The 23,689-nt window shown below is 51.0% G+C and overlaps 1 protein-coding gene across 1 annotated transcript in view; it reads right to left on the bottom strand.

Moving 5' to 3' along the window:
* The window catches only part of COMMD8 (COMM domain containing 8), a 171,396-nt gene extending 147,998 nt beyond the window's left edge, over positions 1–23,398 (bottom strand). Inside the window, exon 1 of the mRNA XM_069201695.1 lies at positions 23,243–23,398. Coding sequence (XP_069057796.1) covers positions 23,243–23,287 — 45 coding nt within the window. The 5' untranslated portion in view covers positions 23,288–23,398. The remainder of the gene's footprint in view (positions 1–23,242) is intronic.
* Between the last annotated feature and the right edge of the window lie 291 nt (positions 23,399–23,689).

The raw sequence follows: 23,689 nt of genomic DNA, 5'->3' as shown, positions 1-23,689 counted from the left end.
CCCCACCCAAGAGGCCGTCAGCGATGACAGCAGCTCTGTCGACCTGGACACTGATGACCAGCCCGGACCATCGGGGACCTCTGGACAGTCGGTTCCCCTCAGACAGCCACAGGCCACTACAGACCCAAACCCCTCTGGGAACACCAGCACAGCTCCCACCCAGCGGGCCCATGCCTCTGTCTCCAGGGCGCGTCAATCAGCGGTGTGTCTACCACTACAGGGCACCCAGGATAACCCACCACCCCAACAACAACAGGGACCTGGGGGCAGTGGTAGTGGGCACACCGGCCAGGGGGCAGAGGCCCAGGGAAACAGGGGAACTGAGAGGGCAGCTGTGCGACAGGGGGGGGACGGGCCCAGGGAACCCACTCTCCACGAGGCCCTCACCACCATCATGGGAGCATACAACCGCTCCCAGGAGACGACGGCGACGGTACTGGCCAGGTTCCAGGAGATCCAGGTACTGCAGGAGGAACACTATCGGGGGTACAGGGAGGACATCAGAGCCCTCACCTCCACCCTGGTTACCATGGTAGGGCTGCTGCAGGAACTCATCAACACCAGGACGGACACTCAACAACAACAAAGGGCCCCTGCCACTAGCCTGGACCAAGAACAGCCAACCACCTCCGCCGGCGCTAGTGGACAGGAGGCCCCCGCACAACAGCAGCCCACCAGACCCCCACCTCCTGCAGGAGAAGAACCACCCCGCAAGAGGGCCCTGAGATCTCGCAAGAAGACAGAGTAGGATGTCAAGACCCCCGCCAGCAAAGGATACCACCTGATGTCATCCCACTGTCCCACATTGTCACCCTGTCCATCCTTGAACTGCCCATGCTCCATCTCTCCACAGGCCTGTGGACAATGCACCTGTGTGACTGTTACTCTGGACTCTGCCATGGACATTCCTTCACCATAGCCCCCACCCACTTGAAACCACCCATCCCATTTTGAGCACTGAAATAAACACCTATTTTGCACAAAACTATCTGGAGTCTGGCTGTGATTTCAAAATATTGTAATTGACATGACAGTGCAAATATGTCCTTGTACATAGTGAAGTCAACAAACCGCTGCCACAAAGCTGTAGTCCATGGGGAAACGAAGCACAGGACTCGTAGTGGGGACCCCAGATCTGAAATAGGGAGGGAAAAGCCACAACTCAGTCATCATACACTGGGGCAAATAGACAGGCAGCAGAGATGCAGGAGAGTAGTTTACATTTACTAAATTATGTTTGAATTGTTACCTGTGTCCTATTGGAAGTACTGTGCAATGATTCTGTCCCTGTTGTCTGTTTCAGCCCCGTCGTCTTCCTCCTCGTCACTCTCCACAGGTTCCACAGCTGCCACAACACCACTGTCTCGACCATCCTCCTGCAGGAAAGGCACCTGGCGGCGCAAAGCCAGGTTGTGAAGCATGCAGCAGGCCACGATGATGTGACACACCTTCTTAGGTGAGTACATTAGGGATCCACCTGTCATATGCAGGCACCGAAACCTGGCCTTTAGGAGGCCGAAGGTGCGTTCGATCACCCTCCTAGTACGCCCATGGGCCTCATTGTACCGTTCCTCTGCCCTGGTCCGGGGATTCCTTACTGGGGTCAGTAGCCACGACAGGTTGGGGTACCCAGAGTCCCCCAATAGCCATACACGGTGTCTCTCTAGCTGTTCCATCACGTAAGGGATGCTGCTATTCCTTAGGATGTAGGCGTCATGCACTGACCCAGGGAATTTGGCATTGACATGGGAGATGTACTGGTCAGCCAAACACACCACCTGGATGTTCATAGAATGGTAACTTTTCCTGTTCCTGTACACCTGCTCACTTTCTTGGGGGGGAACCAAAGCCACATGGGTCCCATCAATGGCACCAATGACGTTGGGAATATGTCCAAGGGCATAGAAATCACCCTTCACTGTAGCCAATTCGCCCACCTCAGGGAAAAGGATGTAGCTCCTCATGTATTTCATCAGGGCAGACAACACTCTGGATAACACCTTCGAAAACATGGGCTGAGACATCCCAGAAGCAATTCCCACTGTTGTCTGAAATGACCCACTTGCCAAGAAATGGAGTACTGACAGGACCTGCACCAGAGGGGGAATCCCTGTGGGTTGGCGGATGGGGGACATCAGGTCGGGCTCCAGCTGGGCACACAGTTCATGTATAGTGGCACGGTCAAGCCGGTAGGTCAGGATAATGTGGCGTGCTTCCATTGTCGACAGGTCCACCAGCGGTCTGTACACGGGAGGATTCCTCCTTCTCCTCGCCAAACCCAGCGGACGGTGCCTAGGAAGGACAACATGGAGCACACAGTCAAGCAACCCACAGGTACGTACTCACAGCTTGCACAGTAAACGATTCTCTATGCAGTGAATGGCGTGTATGAGTGGCTATGCAAGGCCTAGGCCTGTGTGACGCAGTTGAAATTGAGCCATGTGGACCCTCGAAATGGCGGCTGCCTGACCTGTGAAGTGTGACAATGGGATGTGAGGTCAATGCGCTGGCGTGGCACACCGTGGCGGTAGGCGGTCGAAGACCGCGGCGCGAAGCCGCATTGGATAACATTGAAGCCTATGGGTATCAGGAGCCAATGGCGAAGTGCGCGGGCGGTGGCGGTACGCCCCGCCGCGGTACGCACCGCCGCGGGCGTGACCGCCATTTTCTATCTACTTATTCACTCGCGACTTGAACTTTCACAGGAGAGGACCTATACTGCAAGTGTTGCTGTGACCTCGGTCTGGAAGGGACAATGGCTGCTGCGACTGGGGAAAGGGCCCCTGCCTTCACTGGAGAAGAGTTGGAGAAACTTGTGGATGGGGTCCTCCCCCAGTATGCGCTACTCTACGGTCCTCCAGACCAACAAGTAAGTTTAATTCAATATGGATTTGGGGCCACTGGCTGGCTTGGGGGCCTGGCGGGGGCATGTTGGGCCTGGCGGGGGGCCTGGTGGGGATGGGGGGCATGTTGGGCCTGGCGGGGGGCATGTTAGGCCTGGCGGGGATGGGGGGCATGTTGGGCCTGGCGGGGGGCCTGGCGGGGGGCCTGGCGGGGATGGGGGGCATGTTGGGCCTGGCGGGGGGCATGGCGGGGATGGGGGGCATGTTGGGCCTGGCGGGGGGCATGGCGGGCATGTTGGGCCTGGCGGGGGGCATGGCGGGGATGGGGGGCATGTCGGGGGGCCTGGCGGGGATGGGGGGCATGTTGGGCCTGGCGGGGGGCCTGGCGGGGATGGGGGGCATGTTGGGCGTTGGGCCACTGGCACGAAAATGCAGACAAACTTGAACGTGGTATTTCTCCCTCCCTGTACGTGTCACATAGGTCCGCGCCCATGAGAAGATCGGGATTTGGCGTGCCATCGCCAAGGAAGTCCGGACCCTGGGGGTCCACCATCGACGGGGCACCCACTGCCGCAAGAGGTGGGAGGACATCCGCCGCGGGACCAAGAAGACCGCCGAGTCTCTGCTGGGGATGGCCTCCCAACGTAGGCGGGGTGCCTGCCGTCAACTGACCCCCCTGATGTTCCGGATCCTGGCGGTGGCCTACCCTGATTTGGATGGGCGCGTGAGGGCAGCACAGCAGACACAAGGGGGTGAGTACAAGCATAATCTACTCAGTTGTCGCGCAGTGGAGGTGTCTGGGTGGGGGAGGAGGGCTGTGGGTCCCCCTAGGCCAGGGCGATATCTGTAGGCTGGGCACCCCCGTAAGCCCCTGTGTCCCCAGCCACCACCCTCAGTAGTGTGCCAGTACAGCCATCCCTGGGCCGTGTCATCCATGGGTGCAGTTGTCAACTCTAGGCGTGTAGGGCATGTTCCACGGAATGCGTAGCGGACCCCAAGTGCGCAACTTAGTGCAGGGGGCATCTGTGTCTGTCATGTCCGCTAACTGTACCGGTGATCCATGTACTCAAAATCTCTTTATTTCTCTCTCCCCCCCCCTTTTTGTTTGTCTTTCTGTGCAAACGTGACTCACCTACAACCATATCCTCTTACGTGATCAGCATCATCAGGCGGAGGAGAAGTGGCATCGGGGCAGGAGGGAGCTGCATCTCACATGGCCCAGGAGGGCCATGCCACAGAGTCTGACTGGACCAGTGAGACGGAGGGCGAGGGGAGCTCCACAACGTGGACGACTGGAGCCTGCAGCGACACGGACACGTCCTCGGAAGGGAGCTCCCTTGCGGGGGTGGCAACATCCGTGCCCCCCGCCATTACAGGTACAGCCTCCACCCAGCGCACCATCTCCGCCCTCCCAGCAGCCCCTCAGCGTTCGCCCCGTGCCCGCTCTGCCAGGAAGCCGGGCATCTCCTTCGCCCCAGGCACCTCAGGCCCTGCCCCTGTTACCCCCGCTGCCCTCAGTGAGGAGGTCATTGACCTCCTCCGAACGCTCATTGTTGGGCAGTCTACCCTTTTGAATGCCATCCAGGGGGTGGAGAGGGAGGTTCATCGCAGCAATGCGTACCTGGAGGGCATTCATTCGGGTCAGGCTGCCCATCAGCGATCGTTCCAGGCTCTGGCCTCAGCACTGACGGCAGCCATTGTCCCTGTCTCCTGCCTCCCTCTACTAACTCCCTCCTCCCAGTCTCCTGTTCCTCTGCCTGTCCCACCCACACCATCAGACCAGCCTGCACACACCTCAACACCCAAGAGCAGCTCATCCAAACATAAGCACCACAGATCACGCAGACATTCACACAAGCAACATTCCGATGCAGACATGCCAACAGTCACTACCACCTCTGTGACCCCCACCTCCTCGTCTCCCTCCTCCCTCCCTGTGACATCTACACTCACACCTTCATTCACCTCACCATCAGCCAGTGTTTCCATCACCAGCACACCCTCCAGTACAGTCCGCACACGTGCAGTCACCACCCCCACTGCCATTTACACGTCCCCTGTGTCCTCTCCCACTGTGTCTGTCACCCCCTCTTCCACACCACACAAACGCAGCCACCCACCCACCCAACAGCCATCCACCTCACGACAGCCTATCCCTCCTGCACCTGCACCCAAAGACAGCAAACGTGACTCACCTACAACCACATCCTCTCCCTCCACTCCCATTCCCACTGTACCTACCACTCTCCATTGTCCCAAGAAAATCTTTCTCGCTACTGCTAACTTCTTTCCTGACCCTGAGCCCCCCCCTCCTTCTCGTCGGGGTAAGAAGAGCACCTCAGCCACCACCAGCCCTGCAGCCCCCTTGGCAAGGGTGCAGGGGTATTGGAGCCCACCAGCCCGCATGTCTGGATCTTCGCCCAGCAGCAAGGGGACAGGCAGCCCACCCCCTGGGAAGAGGAGCAGAAGGCGGAAGGGCGGCCGGAGGAGCCCGGGTTCTATATCCCCCCAGGACACTAGCCAGCCACCGTCAACAGCCACAGCTCCAAAGGGAGGAAAGGGCCACAGACTCCCGACTAAGGAGGGCAAGGGCAGCAAGGCGGAGAAGTCAGGCAGCAGGCCTGCTGCCCATGGAGGACCCGTCACAGCTGCCCAGGAGGAGCCCACAACCCCCATAGCCGCTGCCCAGGGAGGAACCGTCACAGCTGCCCAGGGAGAGCCCACCACCCCCATAGCCGCTGCCCAGGGAGGAACCGTCACAGCTGCCCAGGGAGAGCCCACCACCCCCATAGCCGCTGCCCAGGGAGGAACCGTCACAGCTGCCCAGGGAGAGCCCACCACCCCCATAGCCGCTGCCCAGGGAGGACCCAGCCCAGCTGGCCAGGAGGGCCCCACCACCCACAGCCCAGGTGGGCATTGAAGGAGCACCATCCCCGCTGCCCAGGAGGGCACCACCAGGCAATGAGCAGTTGGCCATAGAATGGCCGCCGTCTCCTGCACCGCTCCGCTGGGGACCGCCGTCTCAAGAACCGCTGAACTGGGCCCTTCAAGGCAAGAACCGCTGTACTGGGCCCTTCAAGGCAAGAACCGCTGAACTGGGCCCCGCCGTCTCCAGCACCGCTCCGCTGGGGACCGCCGTCTCAAGAACCGCTGAACTGGGCCCTTCAAGGCAAGAACCGCTGAACTGGGCCCTTCAAGGCAAGAACCGCTGAACTGGGCCCCGCCGTCTCCAGCACCGCTCCGCTGGGGACCGCCGTCTCAAGAACCGCTGAACTGGGCCCTTCAAGGCAAGAACCGCTGAACTGGGCCCTTCAAGGCAAGAACCGCTGAACTGGGCCCTTCAAGGCAAGAACTGCTGAACTGGGCCCCGCCGTCTCCAGCACCGCTCCGCTGGGGACCGCCGTCTCAAGAACCGCTCCGCTGGGGACCGCCGTCTCAAGAACCGCTGAACTGGGCCCTTCAAGGCAAGAACCGCTGAACTGGGCCCCGCCGTCTCCAGCACCGCTCCGCTGGGGACCGCCGTCTCAAGAACCGCTCCGCTGGGGACCGCCGTCTCAAGAACCACTGAACTGGGCCCTTCAAGGCAAGAACCGCTGAACTGGGCCCTTCCAGGCAAGAACCGCTGGCCCTTTGGCAGACGTGGCAGGGCAGGATCTGTCTCGGGCAGGGCTGCAGGATGTCCTCTGGCCAACATGCCTCCTCCAGTGGCAGTGGAGTCTGTTAATGGCTGTTTGGACTGTGGCTTTGCACTCCCCAGGATGGCCCAGTGGGCAGGCCACCCACGGTATGGACTGTATGGACTGTGGCTTTGCACTCCCCAGGATGGCCCAGTGGGCAGGCCACCCACTGTATGGACTGTATGGACTGTGGCTTTGCTCTCCCCAGGATGGCCCAGTGGGCAGGCCACCCACTGTATGGACTGTATGGACTGTGGCTTTGCACTCCCCAGGATGGCCCAGTGGGCAGGCCACCCACTGTATGGACTGTGGCTTTGCACTCCCCAGGATGGCCCAGTGGGCAGGCCACCCACTGTATGGACTGTATGGACTGTGGCTTTGCTCTCCCCAGGATGGCCCAGTGGGCAGGCCACCCACTGTATGGACTGTATGGACTGTGGCTTTGCACTCCCCAGGATGGCCCAGTGGGCAGGCCACCCACTGTATGGACTGTATGGACTGTGGCTTTGCTCTCCCCAGGATGGCCCAGTGGGCAGGCCACCCACTGTATGGATTGTATGGACTGTGGCTTTGCACTCCCCAGGATGGCCCAGTGGGCAGGCCACCCACTGTATGGACTGTATGGACTGTGGCTTTGCTCTCCCCAGGATGGGCCAGTGGTCATGGAGTCCCCTCGTGGATCTGGCGTCGTGTACTCAAGTGGCTGAGGTGCCCCCCCTTCCCTTCCCCCTGAGGTGCCTGTCCTTTTTTCTTTCTGATGCCCCTGCAGTGCTCTCTCCGTGGAGTTCTTGTCGTGGGACTGGGCCTTGCCCCTTTGCTCAGGACCCCTGCGGTCCACGGACAGTGGTTGGACTACATATAGTAGATGTATATATTTTGTACATAGTTTAATTATTTATTTGGATTACTGCTGTCCATTTTTCAATATATCTGCCCGTTTAAGATCTCTTCTTTTGGTCTTTGCATTATTTCGGAGGGGGGGGTTTGTGGGTTGTGACAGTGATCTGTGGGAATGCATTGATGTGTGTGTTGTAGTGGGTGTGGGTGGGTGGGTGTGTGCCGGTAATCTTTTCCCTCCCCTGTGTCGTAGGTGCAGTACTCACCGATGTCTTCCGCGCCGCCGGGCGTGCTCCTGGTACAGGAGCAGGTATAGGAGTGCGGGGATGACCTGTAACTCGGGTTCCATACTGCCGGAATCTCGCGTGGAGTATGTGGAGGTGAGCATTTTCCCGTTCGTAGTCTGTTTCCGCCGTGTTTTTATCGGCGGGGCTCCCGCCCCGGAAAAGGTGGCGGATTGGTGGGTCGTTATCGGGTAGGCGGTACATTGTCTCCCGCCGGGCTGTTGGCGGTGACCGCCGCGCTGTTTGTTTGTTCCGCCGTGGCGGTCGGAGTGTTAATGCGGCGGGCTGTGTTGGCGGTTCCCGCCAGGGTCAGAATTGCACTTTTTGGACCGCCGGCCTGTTGGCGGGTTGGCCGCCGCTTTATCACCGACCGCCAGGGTCAGAATGACCCCCCATGTGTCTCCCTCCTCTCCTGCCTGCCTGTTTGGTGAAGTTGTGCCAGGTGGCAGGCAGGGGTCAAAGGTGCAAGTGGATCGGTGAGAGAAGCCTATTCATCTGCCAAGCTGCTGCATCCCCTGCATCCACACAGCAGGGAAGAGGAAAGCAAGTGGGAGGAGTGACCACATCCCAGCCCAATCAGTGCACTAAGAGACAACAGCAGTTGATTGCATAAGGATGATAAGGACTTGGCTTCTGAAATTTTTGCAATACCAATATTTTAATCTTTATAGTGTAAAATTTATATATATGCGATCGTCTCTTAATCATGGATAAAATGATTAATTTTTAGAGTATGCCGTGCACGTTTAGACCATTCTTTTGCTCAGCAGTTTTTATTGTTCCACAGCTTCTCATTGTAGGTTTTTCCTTTTAATGTTTTTTTATACATCTTGTACTGTATCAATTTATTGCTGTGTTTTATACATGAATGTGATTTTTTGTTATGTAATGTGTTTTTTCTCTGCACTTTGTATGGCTGTTTAGAGCCGAAATAAAAGAATATTAGTAATTTAAAAAAATAAAATAAAAAAAAAAAAGGGGGAAGAAGGAGGGTGGCAGTTCAGCAGTCAGCAGCTACCAGGACTCCGGGCATGGCAGTCTGTTGAGCCTGCGCCTTCAACCCACTCATGACAACTTATGACAGCTCGCATCTGCAGCCCCTGGCTCACTAGCCCACAACATGCATGAAGAGAGCAAGTGTGCAGAGTAGAGAAAATTGTTAGGAAGAGTCAAGAAGAGTGGAGCAGCCCAACCCACAGGAGAGAAGGCAGTTTGGAGGCAATCGGGCAATTGGCCAGTCGGGCTAAAGGATCGTGACAACTGCTATATGTGAGATGCCACGCAGAAGGACATTGGCAGTGCAGAAGTGTGCAGCCTAGTGGTCGGTGCGGCTTGCGCCCCAATTGGTTCCCCCACACCCTGCTCTGGCCCATTTTTTCACAAGTGCCCCAAAGTATGTGAAGCCCAAAGTCCCTGAAACCCCTGCCATCACCCGCTATCCCTCTCAGAGGGCAAAGGGCAATGAGAACAAAGATCAAGGAAGGGTCTAGGATCAAGGAAGGCTGGAAAGCCGGGAAAACAGTGGTAGCTAGCTGTGCTCGTGCCTCCTCAACCCCGATCAGGTGAACCTCCACCTAGACCATCCAGGGCCACCTGGAGTACATCTTGGTGCACATCCATAGGCTGAGAGAAGGCAGCGCCAAATGCTACATTAAGTAGCATAGTACCAGGGCACACCTCAAATCCTAACGTAGTTCAGGAAGAAGAGGTCCAAAGGAGTAGAATGAAAACAGGAGGAAAAAAAAAAGAAAAAAAAAAAACACAGCAACACCTGCCTAATAAAACTGTAAAATGCCTAAATCAGATGGATTCAACGCAAGGTAACAAAACCTCAAAGAATAAAACAACCAAATCTCCTGTAGTAGGAGTTTCCATAAAGCACATTCGCCTAATATCGCCAATAATGGCTCTTCAGGAAAGCCAAACCACAGATTTTAGTTTCTTACAAACCCCATCCCAGCAATATACCAAACACCTGAGGAAACACGAGGCCTGCCACACTCCCTAACTCCACAAAAAATGGATAAAGGATTTGAGGATCAACACCTTTTAAGAATGGGGAATAGCAGTAAAGAGACATAGAGCCCCCAGGTACACATTCCCTTTGTCACAGAGAAAACACAGGCCACGGTAGAAATCACCCCTGCTCACTCAGTCTTGCGGGGTGTAACAAGTAACTCGATCCACAGAACAGAGGGGCAGAGTCAAAAGGGGCCACCAGGACACACAACTACAGCACAGTGGGACTGGCTCCTCACAGTGCTAAATGCTACAAAAAGTGCATGAATCAACACCCAGATAGAATCTAGGTAAGGGCGCACAGCCCTGCACCTAATGTCATAAAATATGGCCGGGGCCAAAACCTTACTACAAGATGGCTCCCTGCCAGAAACCTGGAAAAATGTTGACATCATTGCCTTACAAGAGACATTGCCAATGGTAGCCACCCATGTCTCTTGCCCTACAAGAGAGATGGCCAATGGCAGGCTACACAAACTAGCAAATTGCAACACTATGGTAGCCTAAAGGGAGACTTGCAGTATATAATATCCACCATGTTTCCTCCGTTGCAGCCTAATCACACATAGGGCGGACTCAGCGCTGCGAGGCCGGAGACCCTCGCTTAAACATCCAACAAAATTCCCCTCACAGAGAAATGCGCCGTACGCCTTAGTTCACAGCTGAAAGAGGCACTTAATTCGCCACTCAAAATTCAGAAAACCAGTGTTCTTTCCTGACGTGTTTCGGCTGTTAGCAAAACTTATAGTTCTCAAGTTTAAAAATAATCACGTGGTAAAACCAACCACCCATTTTATCCTGTGGCCTTAAAGACATAGCGTCACTTATCATCAATCATGCATTAAAATTGAGTGCACGTAATTAACTTTACTTGCGCAGTGTTTATTCTTCATTGTTTATCCCATATTTTTAAAGTCCACTGTTCATATCATTATTCTTGCCATGCTATTGCCACTTATCCATTATCCAACTAATCCTGTTAAGCCAATCAGGTCACTCTGGAATAAATTAAGGAAATGGGGAATTCCACAAAAGCTGTTTCTGGCAATAGAACAGCTCTATTCAGAAACTTAGGTCTATTCAGAAACTTAGCTTCAAGTGAAAAATGGAAGGTGACACCATAATATCTAGGAAAATACCAACTAACCAAGGACTCAAGCAGGGATGCGTGTTGGCATCTCATCTCTTAAATCTATTATTGGCAGATCTTTCACCAACCCTGGATCAGGTAAATTCCCATCCACCCTGGCTAGGTCTGCTCTGCCTCTCTCATTTGTCGTACGCAGGTGACATCACGCTGTTCAGCATAACAAAAGTGGGACTGCAAAGATTAGTAAACGCATTGGCCACTTATGTCGATATCAACCACTTAGGGGTAAACATACAAAAAAAGTTTACCCCTAACCAATCAGGGTGGGTTGCCACAATCTTCCTAAATATCTCTCTCCTGGAAGCGGCAGGTATTTGGGTTTGAGTTGAAAATGGCCCTCTCTAAAGGGTCACCCCAAATGTTTTGATTTTTGCCCTCCACTGTTGCTGTATGTTTTTGTTGGCTTTAGGACTCTTAGCACTTTACCACTGCTGACCAGCACTAAAGTACATGTGCTTCTCCCCTAAACATAGTAACATTGGTGTATACACAATTGGCATATTTGATTTACTTGCAAGTCCCTTATAAAGTGGTATACCATATACCCAGGGCCTGTAAATTAAATGCTACAGGTAGCCCTGTAGTACTGATTGTGCCACCCACTTAAGTAGCCCTTTAAAAATGTCTCATGCCTGCCATTGCAGAGCCTGTGTATGCAGCGTCACTGCCACTTTGACTTGGCATTTAAAATCTCTTGCCAAGCCTTAAACTCCCCTTTTATTACATTTAGGTTACCACTAAGGTAGGCCCTCGTTAGCCCATAGCCACGGTGCCATTTAGGTAAAAGGCAGGGCATGTATATTTAAGTTTTACATGTTGTGGTAGTAAAAAACTCCCAAGGATGTTTTCACTACTGTGAGGCCTACTCCTCTCAAAGGCCAGCATTGGAAATTCCTTACTGTACTTTTAACATGCAATTCCTGATCAGAAAGGAGTAGTTACATCATGTTTCATATCACTGGAATGGTAAATATAAATCCTCGTTACTGGTAAAGTCGGATTTAACATCACTACTTTAGAAATGCCACTTTTAGAAAGTGGACATTTCTCTGCTCTTACTGCTCTGTGTGCCTTGCAGCCTGTCTCTTATACACGTCTGGGTTAGGTGCCAGCAACACTTTGTGCATTCCCTCTAGACAGCCACTAACACAGGATGGGTGGGTGTGACAAAGGACTCAGCTGCATTCGTCTGCATTCTGATAGGCATCCCTAGAAAAAAGGGTAGAGGGGAGCTTACACTTACATTTCAATAGGGAAGAGGCTTTACCCACCCAAAGGGCTGATTACCCCCTACTGGGGTGGCATGGTGAGCAAAATAATGGATGGATTAAACCCAGATCTGTGACTGGGGGTGAATGTTTGATTGGTTCCGCATTCCGTCCATCCAGTTACGCTATCCCACAGCGTTTGTATTTTGCTTTACCCCCTACTGATAGTCTGCAGCCAGGGCTGGGATGAAAGAGGGATCTGTGCACTTCAAGGAGCTGCTTTAAAGTCACCCCAACTTCAAAAGCACATTTAGGTAGAAGTACTGGGGCTCGGACCCTACCAAATCAGTGCACTACTGGACCTGGGAAGAACTCTGCTGGAGTAAAGACTGCTGTGCTGTAAGGATTCCCATTTTGCCTGGACTCATCGTTCCAAGGAACTGCTTCACTGCTTGGCTGAGCTGCCCTACTGATCTCTGCCCTGCTGTAGAAAATGACTGGACCCATCTCACTTGAACCCAGAGTGACTCCAAGGGCTTGCTCTCTGTTCTTCTGTAGTCTCAAGGAAATCAAAGGTTACCTGCAACTCTACTGGTGCTCCTAGATTCTGCCATCTGAGTCCCCTCCTGTCCTGGGCCTCAGACATTTGCAGCTGCTTTCTATTAAAAACGGATGCATTGTCACCGCTACACTGGTCGAAATCGACACATCATCCCTTAAAGGCTGATGCAAAGGCTGTTCGACGACAGCGGATTCACAGCCTGATGAGACACTGCACGACTGAACAAAACGCACTGCATTCATCTCTACGAAGTTCGACGCCGGACCCGAATGTGTGGATAATATCACTGCATTGCCATTGCATTTGCCCCCGGATGTCGACGCTTGCTCCATACAAGGTACTTCTTCAGCAGGCCCTGCGTGAGTTCTGTAGCAGGCCTTCCCTTCATCGCGGTTGGCCTGAACTTTGGATTTCCACTGATCCTTCGCAACCTCAAGTAATCTTTAGGCTGCTAGTGACTTCTAAGCACCATTTTGAGTTTATTCTTTAAAAATTAATATCTCAACTTCTGATTAGATGGTCGTTGTTTTGGTCCTGTTTTAGTCAGATAAATATTCTCTATTTTCCTAAGCCTAATTGGAGCCTTTTAGTGGTGTTTTCATTTTGTTACTGTCTGTGCGTTTTGCACAAATACTTTACATGGAGCAACCTTTGACCCCGATTCTGCAGGCAGGTCGCTCCCTGCTCCGCCTTCTGCGCCACCTCCTTCCCCTTTCCTTGTTGCCTTCGTTTTCCTGCCGCTGCGTCCCCTGTGGCCCCTCCCGCCTCCTTCTCACCGTTTTCCTTGTTGCCTTTCTTTTTCCCGCCACTCTCGTCCCCTGCAGCCCCTCCCCCCAGCCCTCTCATTCGCCAGGCCCTCCCGCCTGCCACTCCCACCCTCCACTCAAAGGCAAGCCCGTCTGCGCCCGTCCGCGCCCAGACCGTGCCCAGCACCAGAACCCCTTGTCCCGGCAACAGCCACCCCGCCAGCATTTGCTACAACGCCGACACCCTCAACACCAGCCGAGACACCACCTGCTTCCAGGCCTCTCCAAAGAGCACGCAAGGACCCTTCTCCTGCCACAACTGCAGCTTCACCTGCAACAGAGCCCACATACCTCCAAGGATCAAGACCTGTAGTGTGGTTAGTTTTACGTATTCATTGCGCTTTAGCTTCAGGCTTTAGGCCTTTGTGCACTTTGCCCTGAATATATTTTATTCATTTGCTGACAGCTTAGAGCCTCTGTGCACTTTGCTCTACATGCTTTTTATTAGGCTTCGTACTGTTATTTTTCAAATAGCCAGTTCTACGGTGTTGTTTTTTTATTCATATCACACTGTTTTACTTCAGCACTGGAGTTCTCCATAACATATTTACTCTGTGCTTCAGTCAAAGATACAGTCTGGTACATTGCCGATAGACGTGGTAAGAGTTTAGACTTGGCATTCCTGCGTAGGGAGATTTTGTGATCACGATGACATGTTAGTTATAAAATCACTTCCTTGTCCCAAAACACGTAAGAGGGAGATTCCGACCAGGGAACCAAAACTAGACGCTGACTGCCTCGTTGCAGATGCTGAACCAAGATCACAGGTCTTTGCTCAGGTATGAGGGCTGATGTCTCCACAGTGATTCGAACAGGCAAGCTAGAAGCTTAACATGCTGTGCTCTAAATAGAACAAGCAGAGGGAGAGTAGAAACTGTTTGACAATATGATAGCTTTGTTCTTATGTTTTACTCTCCTGGTGACTATTACAATCCTACTGTGTTGTATCGTTCTGGTTATTGCGGCTCACGCCTTAATATCTAAAATACAGTCATTTTATTAAAAAACATTATATAAAACTTATACTGTCTTTGTCATTTGTATATGAGATCATATTGGAAATAAGAGAGTTGGTTTGGATCTGAGTAACCACGACTTCCCTGAGAAGTTCCAAAGATGTCATGCGCTCGGCTGCCGAATCATTCCTTCCACATGGGAGAAATGAGGCACTGCTAGTTAGCCGGAGCAAAAACCGGATTTAGGGTGACAGAGTTCTTTACACGTGGGTCAGACTCAGTCCCCCACACCGTTATAGATCCTGCTACCTAGAAATCCAGTAGTCTCGTTTAGAATAATGAGAGCCCACGCGACAGACCAACCACCTCCATTGCATACTCCTCAACACCCGCTCAGCATGCAAGCACGCCATCGAAGTCTGGGACCTGCTCGACTCCACCTCCCCGGACGTGGCCTTCCTAACCGAAACCTGGTGGAACGACTCCTCAGCACCCGACATCGCCATAACCATCCCAAACGGATACAAAGTCGCTTGCCGAGACCGCACCAACAGAACCGGAGGACGCATAGCCATCGTCCACAAAGCCACCCATAGTCAAAACCACCCCGGACGACTTCTTCAGCGCTGCCAAACTCCTCCACTTCCAAATCTGCACCGATCCCAACACCACACTCAGAGGAACACTCATCTATAGACCCCCAGGACCCAGGGCACCCTTCAGCAACGCCATCGCCGACCTGGCCAGCACCCACACACTCCACGGACTACATCCTCCTCGGGGACCTGAACTTTCACCTCGAAAACAACAATGACACCAACTCAACCACCCTGATCGAAAAGCTTGCCAACCTCGGCTTCACACAGCTCGTCAACACACCCACCCACACAGCCGGTCACAGCCTTGACCCTATCTTCTCCACAAGCAACCACGTCACCTTCAACCATACCACCGAACTCTACTGGACCGACCACCACTGAATCCACTTCACCTTCAAGAAACACCACCTCACCGAACTACCACCACGCCGCCGATGGGGCAAAGTCACCGAACTTCAACTAATCAACGCCCTAGCCCAGAAACCGCCCATCAACCCTGACATCACAGCACACAACCTCAAGCTATGGATCACCGACTGCGCCAACCGCCTTGCTCCACTCAGAAAACCCTCCAACAACCACATCAACAAAAAAGCCACCTGGTTCACCGACGGCCTCCAAACGCCACTGCCGAAAACTCAAGCAAATATGGCTACTCGAACGCACTCCAGACAACCACACGGCCCTCAAGGATGCCACACGCAAACACCACCAAAACAACGCCCACGAGTGCAAAGAAATTTTCAGCATCATAAAAGAACTCTCCAACCCAAACGCCACCGTCAACGACATCACCCCCTCCCAAGAACTATGCGACGCCCTAGCAACCGCCTTCCACCTCAAAATCACGGACATCCACGACAGCTTCAACTCCCCTCACACTCCAGACGCTCCTACCCCACCCACCACGAACTCCACCCGCTCCAGCCGACTGACCTCCTGGACCAACATCAGTGATGACGAAACCCGCAAGACCATGAACTCCATCCACTCCGGATCACCATCAGACCCCTGCCCACACCACATCTTCAACAAAGCAGACACGGCCATTGCACCACACCTACGGAAAGCCATCAACATCTCCTTTGAAACTGCAAGATTCCCGGACAGCTGGAAACATGCCAAAATCAACACCCTTCTCAAGAAACCAAAGGTGAACCCCAAGGACCTGAAAAACTTCCGGCCCATTTCTCTGCTCCCGTTCCCGGCGAAGGTCATCGAGAAAAATGTTCAACACTCAGCTCACTCGGTCCCTCGAAGACAACAACATCCTCGACTCCTCCCAGTCTGGCTTCAGACGCAAGCACAGCACTGAAACCGCCCTCCTTGCCGCCACAGACATCAGAAGCCAACCCGACAATGGAAAAACATCAGCCCTCATCCTCCTAGACCTATCAGCCGCCTTTGACACCGTATGTCACCACACCCTAAAATCCCGCCTCCACGCAGCAGGAATCCAGGACCAGGCCCTTGAATGGACCGCATCCTTCCTCGCCGGCAGAACCCAAAGAGTCCGCCTCCCCCGTACCAATCCAAAGCCTTCAACATCATCTGCGGCGTACCCCAGGGCTCATCCCTCAGCCCAACGCTGTTCAACATCTACAAAGCCCCCTCACACAAGTGGCCCGTCAGCACAACCTCAACATCATCTCCTACACCATCGACACCCAACTCATCCTCTCCCTCACCAAGCACCCGCACACCGCCACAACTAACCTCCGCGAGGGACTAAAAGCCATCGCCGACTGGATGAGAGACAGTCGGCTAAAACTGAACTCGGACAAAACAGATGTCCTCATCCTTGGGCGCACCCCCTCCGCCTGGGAGTAAACTCATGGTGGCCGTCCACACTGGGTCCCCCACCGACGCCCACCAACAGCGCACAAAACCTCGGCTTCACCCTCGACTCCTCACTTTCCATGTCAAAGCAGATCAGCGCCATCTCCTCCTCCTGCTACAACACCCTCCGCATGCTTTGCAGAATTTACAAATGGATCCCAACAGAAACAAGAAAAACAGTAACCCAGGCCCTCGTCAGCAACAGACTCGACTACGGCAACGCCCTCTACACCGGTATCTAATCCAAACTCCCCCAACGCCTCCAAAACCCCTCCGCCCGACTCATCCTCAACATCCCTCGCCACTGCCACATCACCCCCCACCTAAGAGACCTTCACTGGCTCCCCGTCAACAAGAGGATCACCTTAAAGCTCCTCACCCACGCACACAATGCACTCCACAACACCAGAGCATCATACCTGAATAACAGACTCAGCTTCTACACCCCCACCCGGCATCTCCGCTTCGCTAACTTTGCCCTTGCCTCTGTCCCTCGCATCCGACGCAAATCTTCCAGCGGCAGATCATTCTCGTACCTCACCGCCAAGACCTGGAACAGACCCAGGTACTTCTTTCCTTCAGAAAACTACTCAAGACTTGGCTCTTCGAGCAGTAGCAGCCGCCCCCCCCACCCAGCGCCTTGAAATCCTCACAGGTATGTAGCGCATTTTACAAATTAATTGATTGATTGATTTACACATTGCCTCTTACGTTAAGCCTGCCTGCTCTGTGTCAAGAGTCCAGAGGGTGAGCATAGGTTCATTTAAAGTGTGTGTCTGACTTACCCTGATTAGGATTGTGGTCCCTACTTGAACAGGGTGCATACCTCTGCCAACTAGAGACCCAATTTCTAACAGTGTGTATCTGGACACAAAGGGCAACTTTTGCCACCACAAACCGTGTATGGCAAAGAAAAGGGACCCCCTAACCCACGCCTTTAGTATGTTAGTGAGAAAGCTGGATGGCCCCTCCTTCCAGCCGCTGTTAGCAGTAGTCTCTGCCAAGCTGTGGCCAACAATCACATATGCAAGCGCAGCCATGAGAAGGCAAGATGCAGTTATACTGGATAAACAGCAGACAAGGATTCTCCCTGCCTCAAACATGATCCCCGGCACAAATAAGCCTTGAGTTTGGACTCAAGAATCAAGACCTGGATAGATGATCAACCACAATAAACTGCTGGTTCAAAATACAGCAAACACAAGGTGCCCCACTAAACAGGACCCTATGGGCAGCCCTGCAAAGTGACCCACAGTCTGCCTGTCGCAAATGCTTAGGAAATTCCATCAGTTGGATGTGACTGAATTGTGAGCCACAAACACATCATACAATATTTTTAAAAGGGCAACAAACAAAGCTGTAAAACTGCAAGCGAGGCTGGCAGACAAAATAAACTTGGCACTCTATCTCATGCCTGGATGGTGATTAAAAGCTATGGTGCCCTGAAATCACTGATGTATCTAGACATCCTCTTTTCAGCACACATAAAACACAGACTAAAGGCCCTTGCTTTGGTAGAATGCCTGAATTGGAGATTCAGTCAACTTGGGACTACAGTGGATCCACAGAATGCAGACTTTGTAAAGTTAAAAATGAGGGCTTTATCCATCTAGTCTACATCTGTCTTCTTTTGCATATTCTTCGATCACTGTTATTACAAAAGATTTTTAATGACCAAGGTATTCGATCATGCAGAGAAGCTATAACAGCAAGCCTTAAGAGTGAGGATCCACAATTAAACTGGTGACATTCCTGACAATGGCTTCCATCTGATACATTGTCGCATTGGCTCTCATTGTACCAATGAGGCTGCTGGGTTTGGGTGGCAGCATCACCTGAATTGTGGGGAACTGAGACCAATCCCACACCATGTGACAACTGTCAGCCTAATTTGTTTCCGGCCAGCTAGCAGCGACTCATCTCTGCCCTAGAGCAGGGATGATTTGTGGCAACTGGGTGCATAAATTGTAACTTGTCGGGGAAATCGTGGTGGATCAGATCTCATCCTTTTCTCTCAGTTACAATAGTCTCACACATACAAAGACAAACAGAGGCAGGAAATGCCTCAATAAGATTTATTTAATCAGCTGTGTCTTAGATAGAATAACATGAAACGCAATAATTAGAATGATGAAACATACTAGAAGCAAAATGGTGACAAGGAAATTGAAACACAGGAAAAGTCCCACCATACTGTCACTACCTAAGCTATGTTAGAGCACAACAGGACAAGCCCTATACCGCCCTTCAGGATTCACCCTCGGGAAGACATCATCACACATACTAGAATATGACAGTAGTGGAAAAGTCTGTTATCTACAGAGATACCATCCCCATGTGGGCCAGTGAACCAGTGGTCTCAGCGAGTAGCTGTAACTAAGTCAGGCAGCATGTGGTTATGGTCATCTGGCTAGAACCTCTCTCTAATATGCATGGGAAAGGGACTTTTTTTTATAATAAAACATCCAATGTTCTGAGAAAGTGTCCCCATGTAAAAATGTGTGTGTTTCTGTGAATGTTAGAGACAAAGTGGACCACTTGTGCAGACAATCCTACCTCGCTGCAGTCTTGAAGAAAGCACAGAGTGAAAGAATGTTGTGCTAAGAAATGTAATGTTTTCCTAGGCAAAAGGACAACAAGATAAAGGAAAATAAAACACCACTACGAATGTGGTTGATTCTAAAAGAATAAAAGGAAACATGACTTGGCAAAAGGGCACAAGCAGCAGGCCTAATTGCTAAATTAACATTCCCACAGACATCAGTAAAATGGCTCTAAAACAACATTTTTAAGTAATCCCATGCACAGTCCTGGAGGGTGAAGAGATTAATGTCAGTAATTCAGAAGATCGACCCGAGGGTAGTTTCTTTTAATTCAAAGTGTACTCAGTTTTACCTTTTCTCGTTTTAACCATTACTTATAAAAGAAGCGTGAGCCTGCACATTATTATGCACAGTTGCACTTTCACTTTTATCGTATTTAAGACTGCATTTGTAATAAAAATATTGTTATGGTTTTAATGATGTAAAACAATAAACAATTATTGAATTGATACAGGGCCAAGTGGAAACAGGAGGGAGAATGTTACCTCTGACCCATACATTCTGCTGGACATGCTGTCTGTTCTGGACAAAGGGGACAGCACCTTCTGAACCAGGTAGTCACTGGGTCACAAACATGCACTGAAGTTACCAATGATTGCTGCTATGTGTTTACCAAGTGCCTTGTGATATGTTTTAGGCCAGTGGGTATTTACAGAACATTTTATATTATATGTGTAGTTTATGTATGGTGCATATGATTTGCATAAATTGTAACAATACTTTGTAGAGCTGAATATACAGCTGTAGTAGGTATATTAAAGGGTTCCCGGGTGTGGAATTCCTACAGCCCGACAACCAGGACATATTGTTTGTGTCAAGGACAACAGGTCTTTATGTTTATTTTGTCCTTGGGACAAGTAGGCCCGACCCCTGCAGCATAAACCCTTTGTCTGCCAGTTTACATTACCACATTATGGAGGGAAGGACCTTGTCTGCTGTTAAGCTAATACTTATGTCCATATGTTAATGCTGTTCGAACTTGTATTTATTGTTCATTAATGCAAAGCCCTTGTTATTAAGGTGAGCGCTCTAAGGAAATGTGGTAAGCTTGAACTGCCCTACTGATAGTGGTTCCAGTATAAAAATGTGTACACGTTTCCAGTGTTTAACAATGAGGCACCATATAATGTTTCTAGAATGTTCTCTGATTGAATGCAAATATTTGCAGAAGTTGGAAGGCAAGATTGATGATTCGTTGCTTTCAAAATATACTGTTCACAAACAAATGGAACTAGGAAAAAAATGTTTTGCAAAATTACTGTGGAATTTTAGTTACCATTTCTTTGAAAGCATCATTTAATAATATGTGCTGATACAATGCTAAATATTCATAATGGAAAACCAGTGTAACCAGTTTCAAAAAGAACATGGAAAACATGAAATATTGGCAAAGGCCAGAGGTCTGACTTTGGTGTCAGCCCCCGAGCACTGAGGCAGATGAAAGGGGTAGCACTGGAAAGGGAGGAATATTCCTAGTGGATTCCTGCTTGGGGATCGCCGCAGGAGGGCGATCCCCAAGCATGGATTCACCCACTAGGCACTGGAGGGGGGGTGGGGAGGGAAAGGCTCCTTGGGCAAGGGCTTCTGCTCCTTCCTTAAGGTTGCGCACAAATTCAGTCTTTCTGTCTCACCCCCCCCCCCCCCAAAGGGGGCAGAAAGCCCACTAGGAGCCAGGGATTAACTTTATAGGTAAATTTAGGGGCGGGGGGCCCTGAATGGGGCACTGTAATGCCCCACTTCACCCATAAATAGGCAAGTCTTTCTGCACTCACAAACCCCGTGGGGTGGGGGGGGGACAGAAAGCCCACTATAAACCAGGGACTATTTTTTTTTAATTACATTTAGGGATGGGGGCTGCCCTGAATTGGCATTGTAATGCCCCCTCCCAGAAATAGGCACAGTCTTTCTGCCCCACCTGGAGGCAGAAAGCTCACTAGGAACCAAGGATTTTTTTAAATATAAATTTAGGGTTAGGGTCTGTCCTGAATGGGCATTGTAATGCCCCCTCCCAGAAATAGGCAACGTTTTTTGTTTTGTTTTTAGGGCGGGGGTGGGGAAGATGGGGACAGTACCCCCCGATCTGCTCCTCCCGGAGGGGGAGGGCAGAGAAAACCCACTAGGCACCAGGGATTTTATTATTTTTTCATTCATCTAGGGGTGGGGGTTGCCCTGAATAGGCAATGCGAAGCCACGATCCCCCCTCCCCCCAAAAAAGTAAATCAGCCGTCTTTTTGGTCTCCTACCTCTGAGGGTGGGGCTGATTGGGGAAATAGGCCACCATCAGGCCCCCGTGCAGGCAGAAAGCCTACTAGACACAAGAGATTTTTTTTTTTTGGTAGTGTAAGGGTATGGGCTGCCCAGAAATTGCATGGCAATGCCCCAACACCCTCCCCCCACACAAAAATAAATTAGCACAGTCTTCCTGCCCCTCCTGGGAGGCACATGGGGATTAATACCCCTGATCTGCCCTGAGGTTGCACAGAAAGCCCATTAAAAGCATTTTTTCAAACATAGAGGGGTGGGGCTGCCCACCACAATAGGCATGGTTATGCCCCAAGCCCAACTGAAAGGGACAACAGTCTTTCTGCCTATCAAGCAGACTTAAGCATCTCATCCCCATGGCAAGCAAGAGGACATTTGACTCATTTTGGTTTTGATTTTACATATGGGCCAGAGACCTTGGATAACTCCCAATACTGTCCCACTTGCAATGGTGAGCAGCTGCCCTTTTTGGACTTGGGTACGCTGCCACCTGGAAAAACCTACCAGACCTAGACATTTCTGAAAACTAAATATCCGGGGGGAGTCTAGGGTAGTGTGCTTCTCGTGCGCCAAACACCATTTTCTTACCCACAATGCAATACAAACCTCTGAGTTCTCATGCATAAGAGGCATGATGGGAAAGTGGCAAACAATGACACATGATATGGCTGGCAAGTCATCCTGTCCTTGGATTACTGAAATCTTCAGTCTGTTCTTGCTTTTCGCATACCACATTGCTTTCTGGACTTTTTTTAAGGCAATTATCATGCACAAAGCGAGAGGTTTTCCAATTTATCTTACTTCACAGTTATAACTGCTTTATTCCGTTCACAATAAAGTGCCACTCAAAGTGTCATTCCTATGGCCTTCAAATGTCACACATAAGCAAACTGAAAACTTGGCAGCTATGCGGCCCTCCTGTATCTAAACTACTCTAAATATCATGTCTATTAGTCTTAAGCTCTTTTTGGAAACCATAACTATCAACTCAGGCAACCGACTGCTTCTCACATAGCTCCCTCTAAAGATCACATCTATGTCAATAAAGTACCACAAATAAACTAGAGTAAATGTATGGAATGAGCAGGTAAAAGTAACTCCAATGGACTGACTATTAATTATTTTGGGGTCATGAGTAGCGTGCTACTCTACATAGAGTGCTTCCACGCTTCGTCGGTGGTAGTAAGTGTTATATAAATACACTTTAAAGAATTTTGGGCCATATGTACCAAAGCATTTTCCCATTGACTCAGAATGGGTAAAACCCTGATACATCTGGGCTTTAATGTAATGTAAAAGTGGTAGCCAATTCTCTGGGATCAAGATGTTATTGTTAATTGAAATTGCTAGCGTCCTAGTCTATCATGCCAAGAGCAAGAGATGGCACATTCATCCAAAACTAATAACTGCCATGGGATTCTCACGACATTATTTTTTAACACATAAAAATGGCATTACGTTATCTTTTTCACGCTAAAAATTGCCTTCACTGTTATGCAGTGTAATAGAACACAGTTGGTTGTCGTGTGTGACAAACAGAACATTATACAGACGCTTTAGTTGTCCTTTCCCTTCCTCCCTACCAAGGCAACCTTACCTGTGGGCTCTGGCTGACCGGTAGCTTTTCCAATAGCTCCAGCATACCTGCGGTACCCGAGTAACAGCTGCCTAAATTCCCTGCCCAGCTTCCTGCTTCATTCGCATCACCTGACCACTCACGTGACTACTCGTACAGTCCGCGATTGATAGTGCAAACGGGCGCCACGCTTTGCCACTCTCGCTCAAGCAGAGAAGCTTAGAAGCACGGCGAGAGAGGCGGCCATGTTCAAAGGGAACAGAAGCCCTTCTCGAAGGTTTGCAGTACCTTCTGGGAACCTCAGACACCTACCAGACCCTTATAGCTCTATGTAATTAACTGACAGTAAGAAAACCAGTGAATGTCTACAACTAGATGTAGTAATTTATACTTGCTGATAATGCAACGACCTAAAATAGATATATCAAAGTAACAGTGATGCAGCGGAAACAACCTTTCAGAAAGTGA

The sequence above is a fragment of the Pleurodeles waltl genome, chromosome 1_2 (genome assembly GCF_031143425.1).
Source record: "Pleurodeles waltl isolate 20211129_DDA chromosome 1_2, aPleWal1.hap1.20221129, whole genome shotgun sequence".
In the NCBI taxonomy this organism is placed as follows: Eukaryota; Metazoa; Chordata; class Amphibia; order Caudata; family Salamandridae; genus Pleurodeles; species Pleurodeles waltl.
Note: the sequence above shows the minus strand (reverse complement) of the source record. Positions and strands in the feature narration are given on the sequence as shown.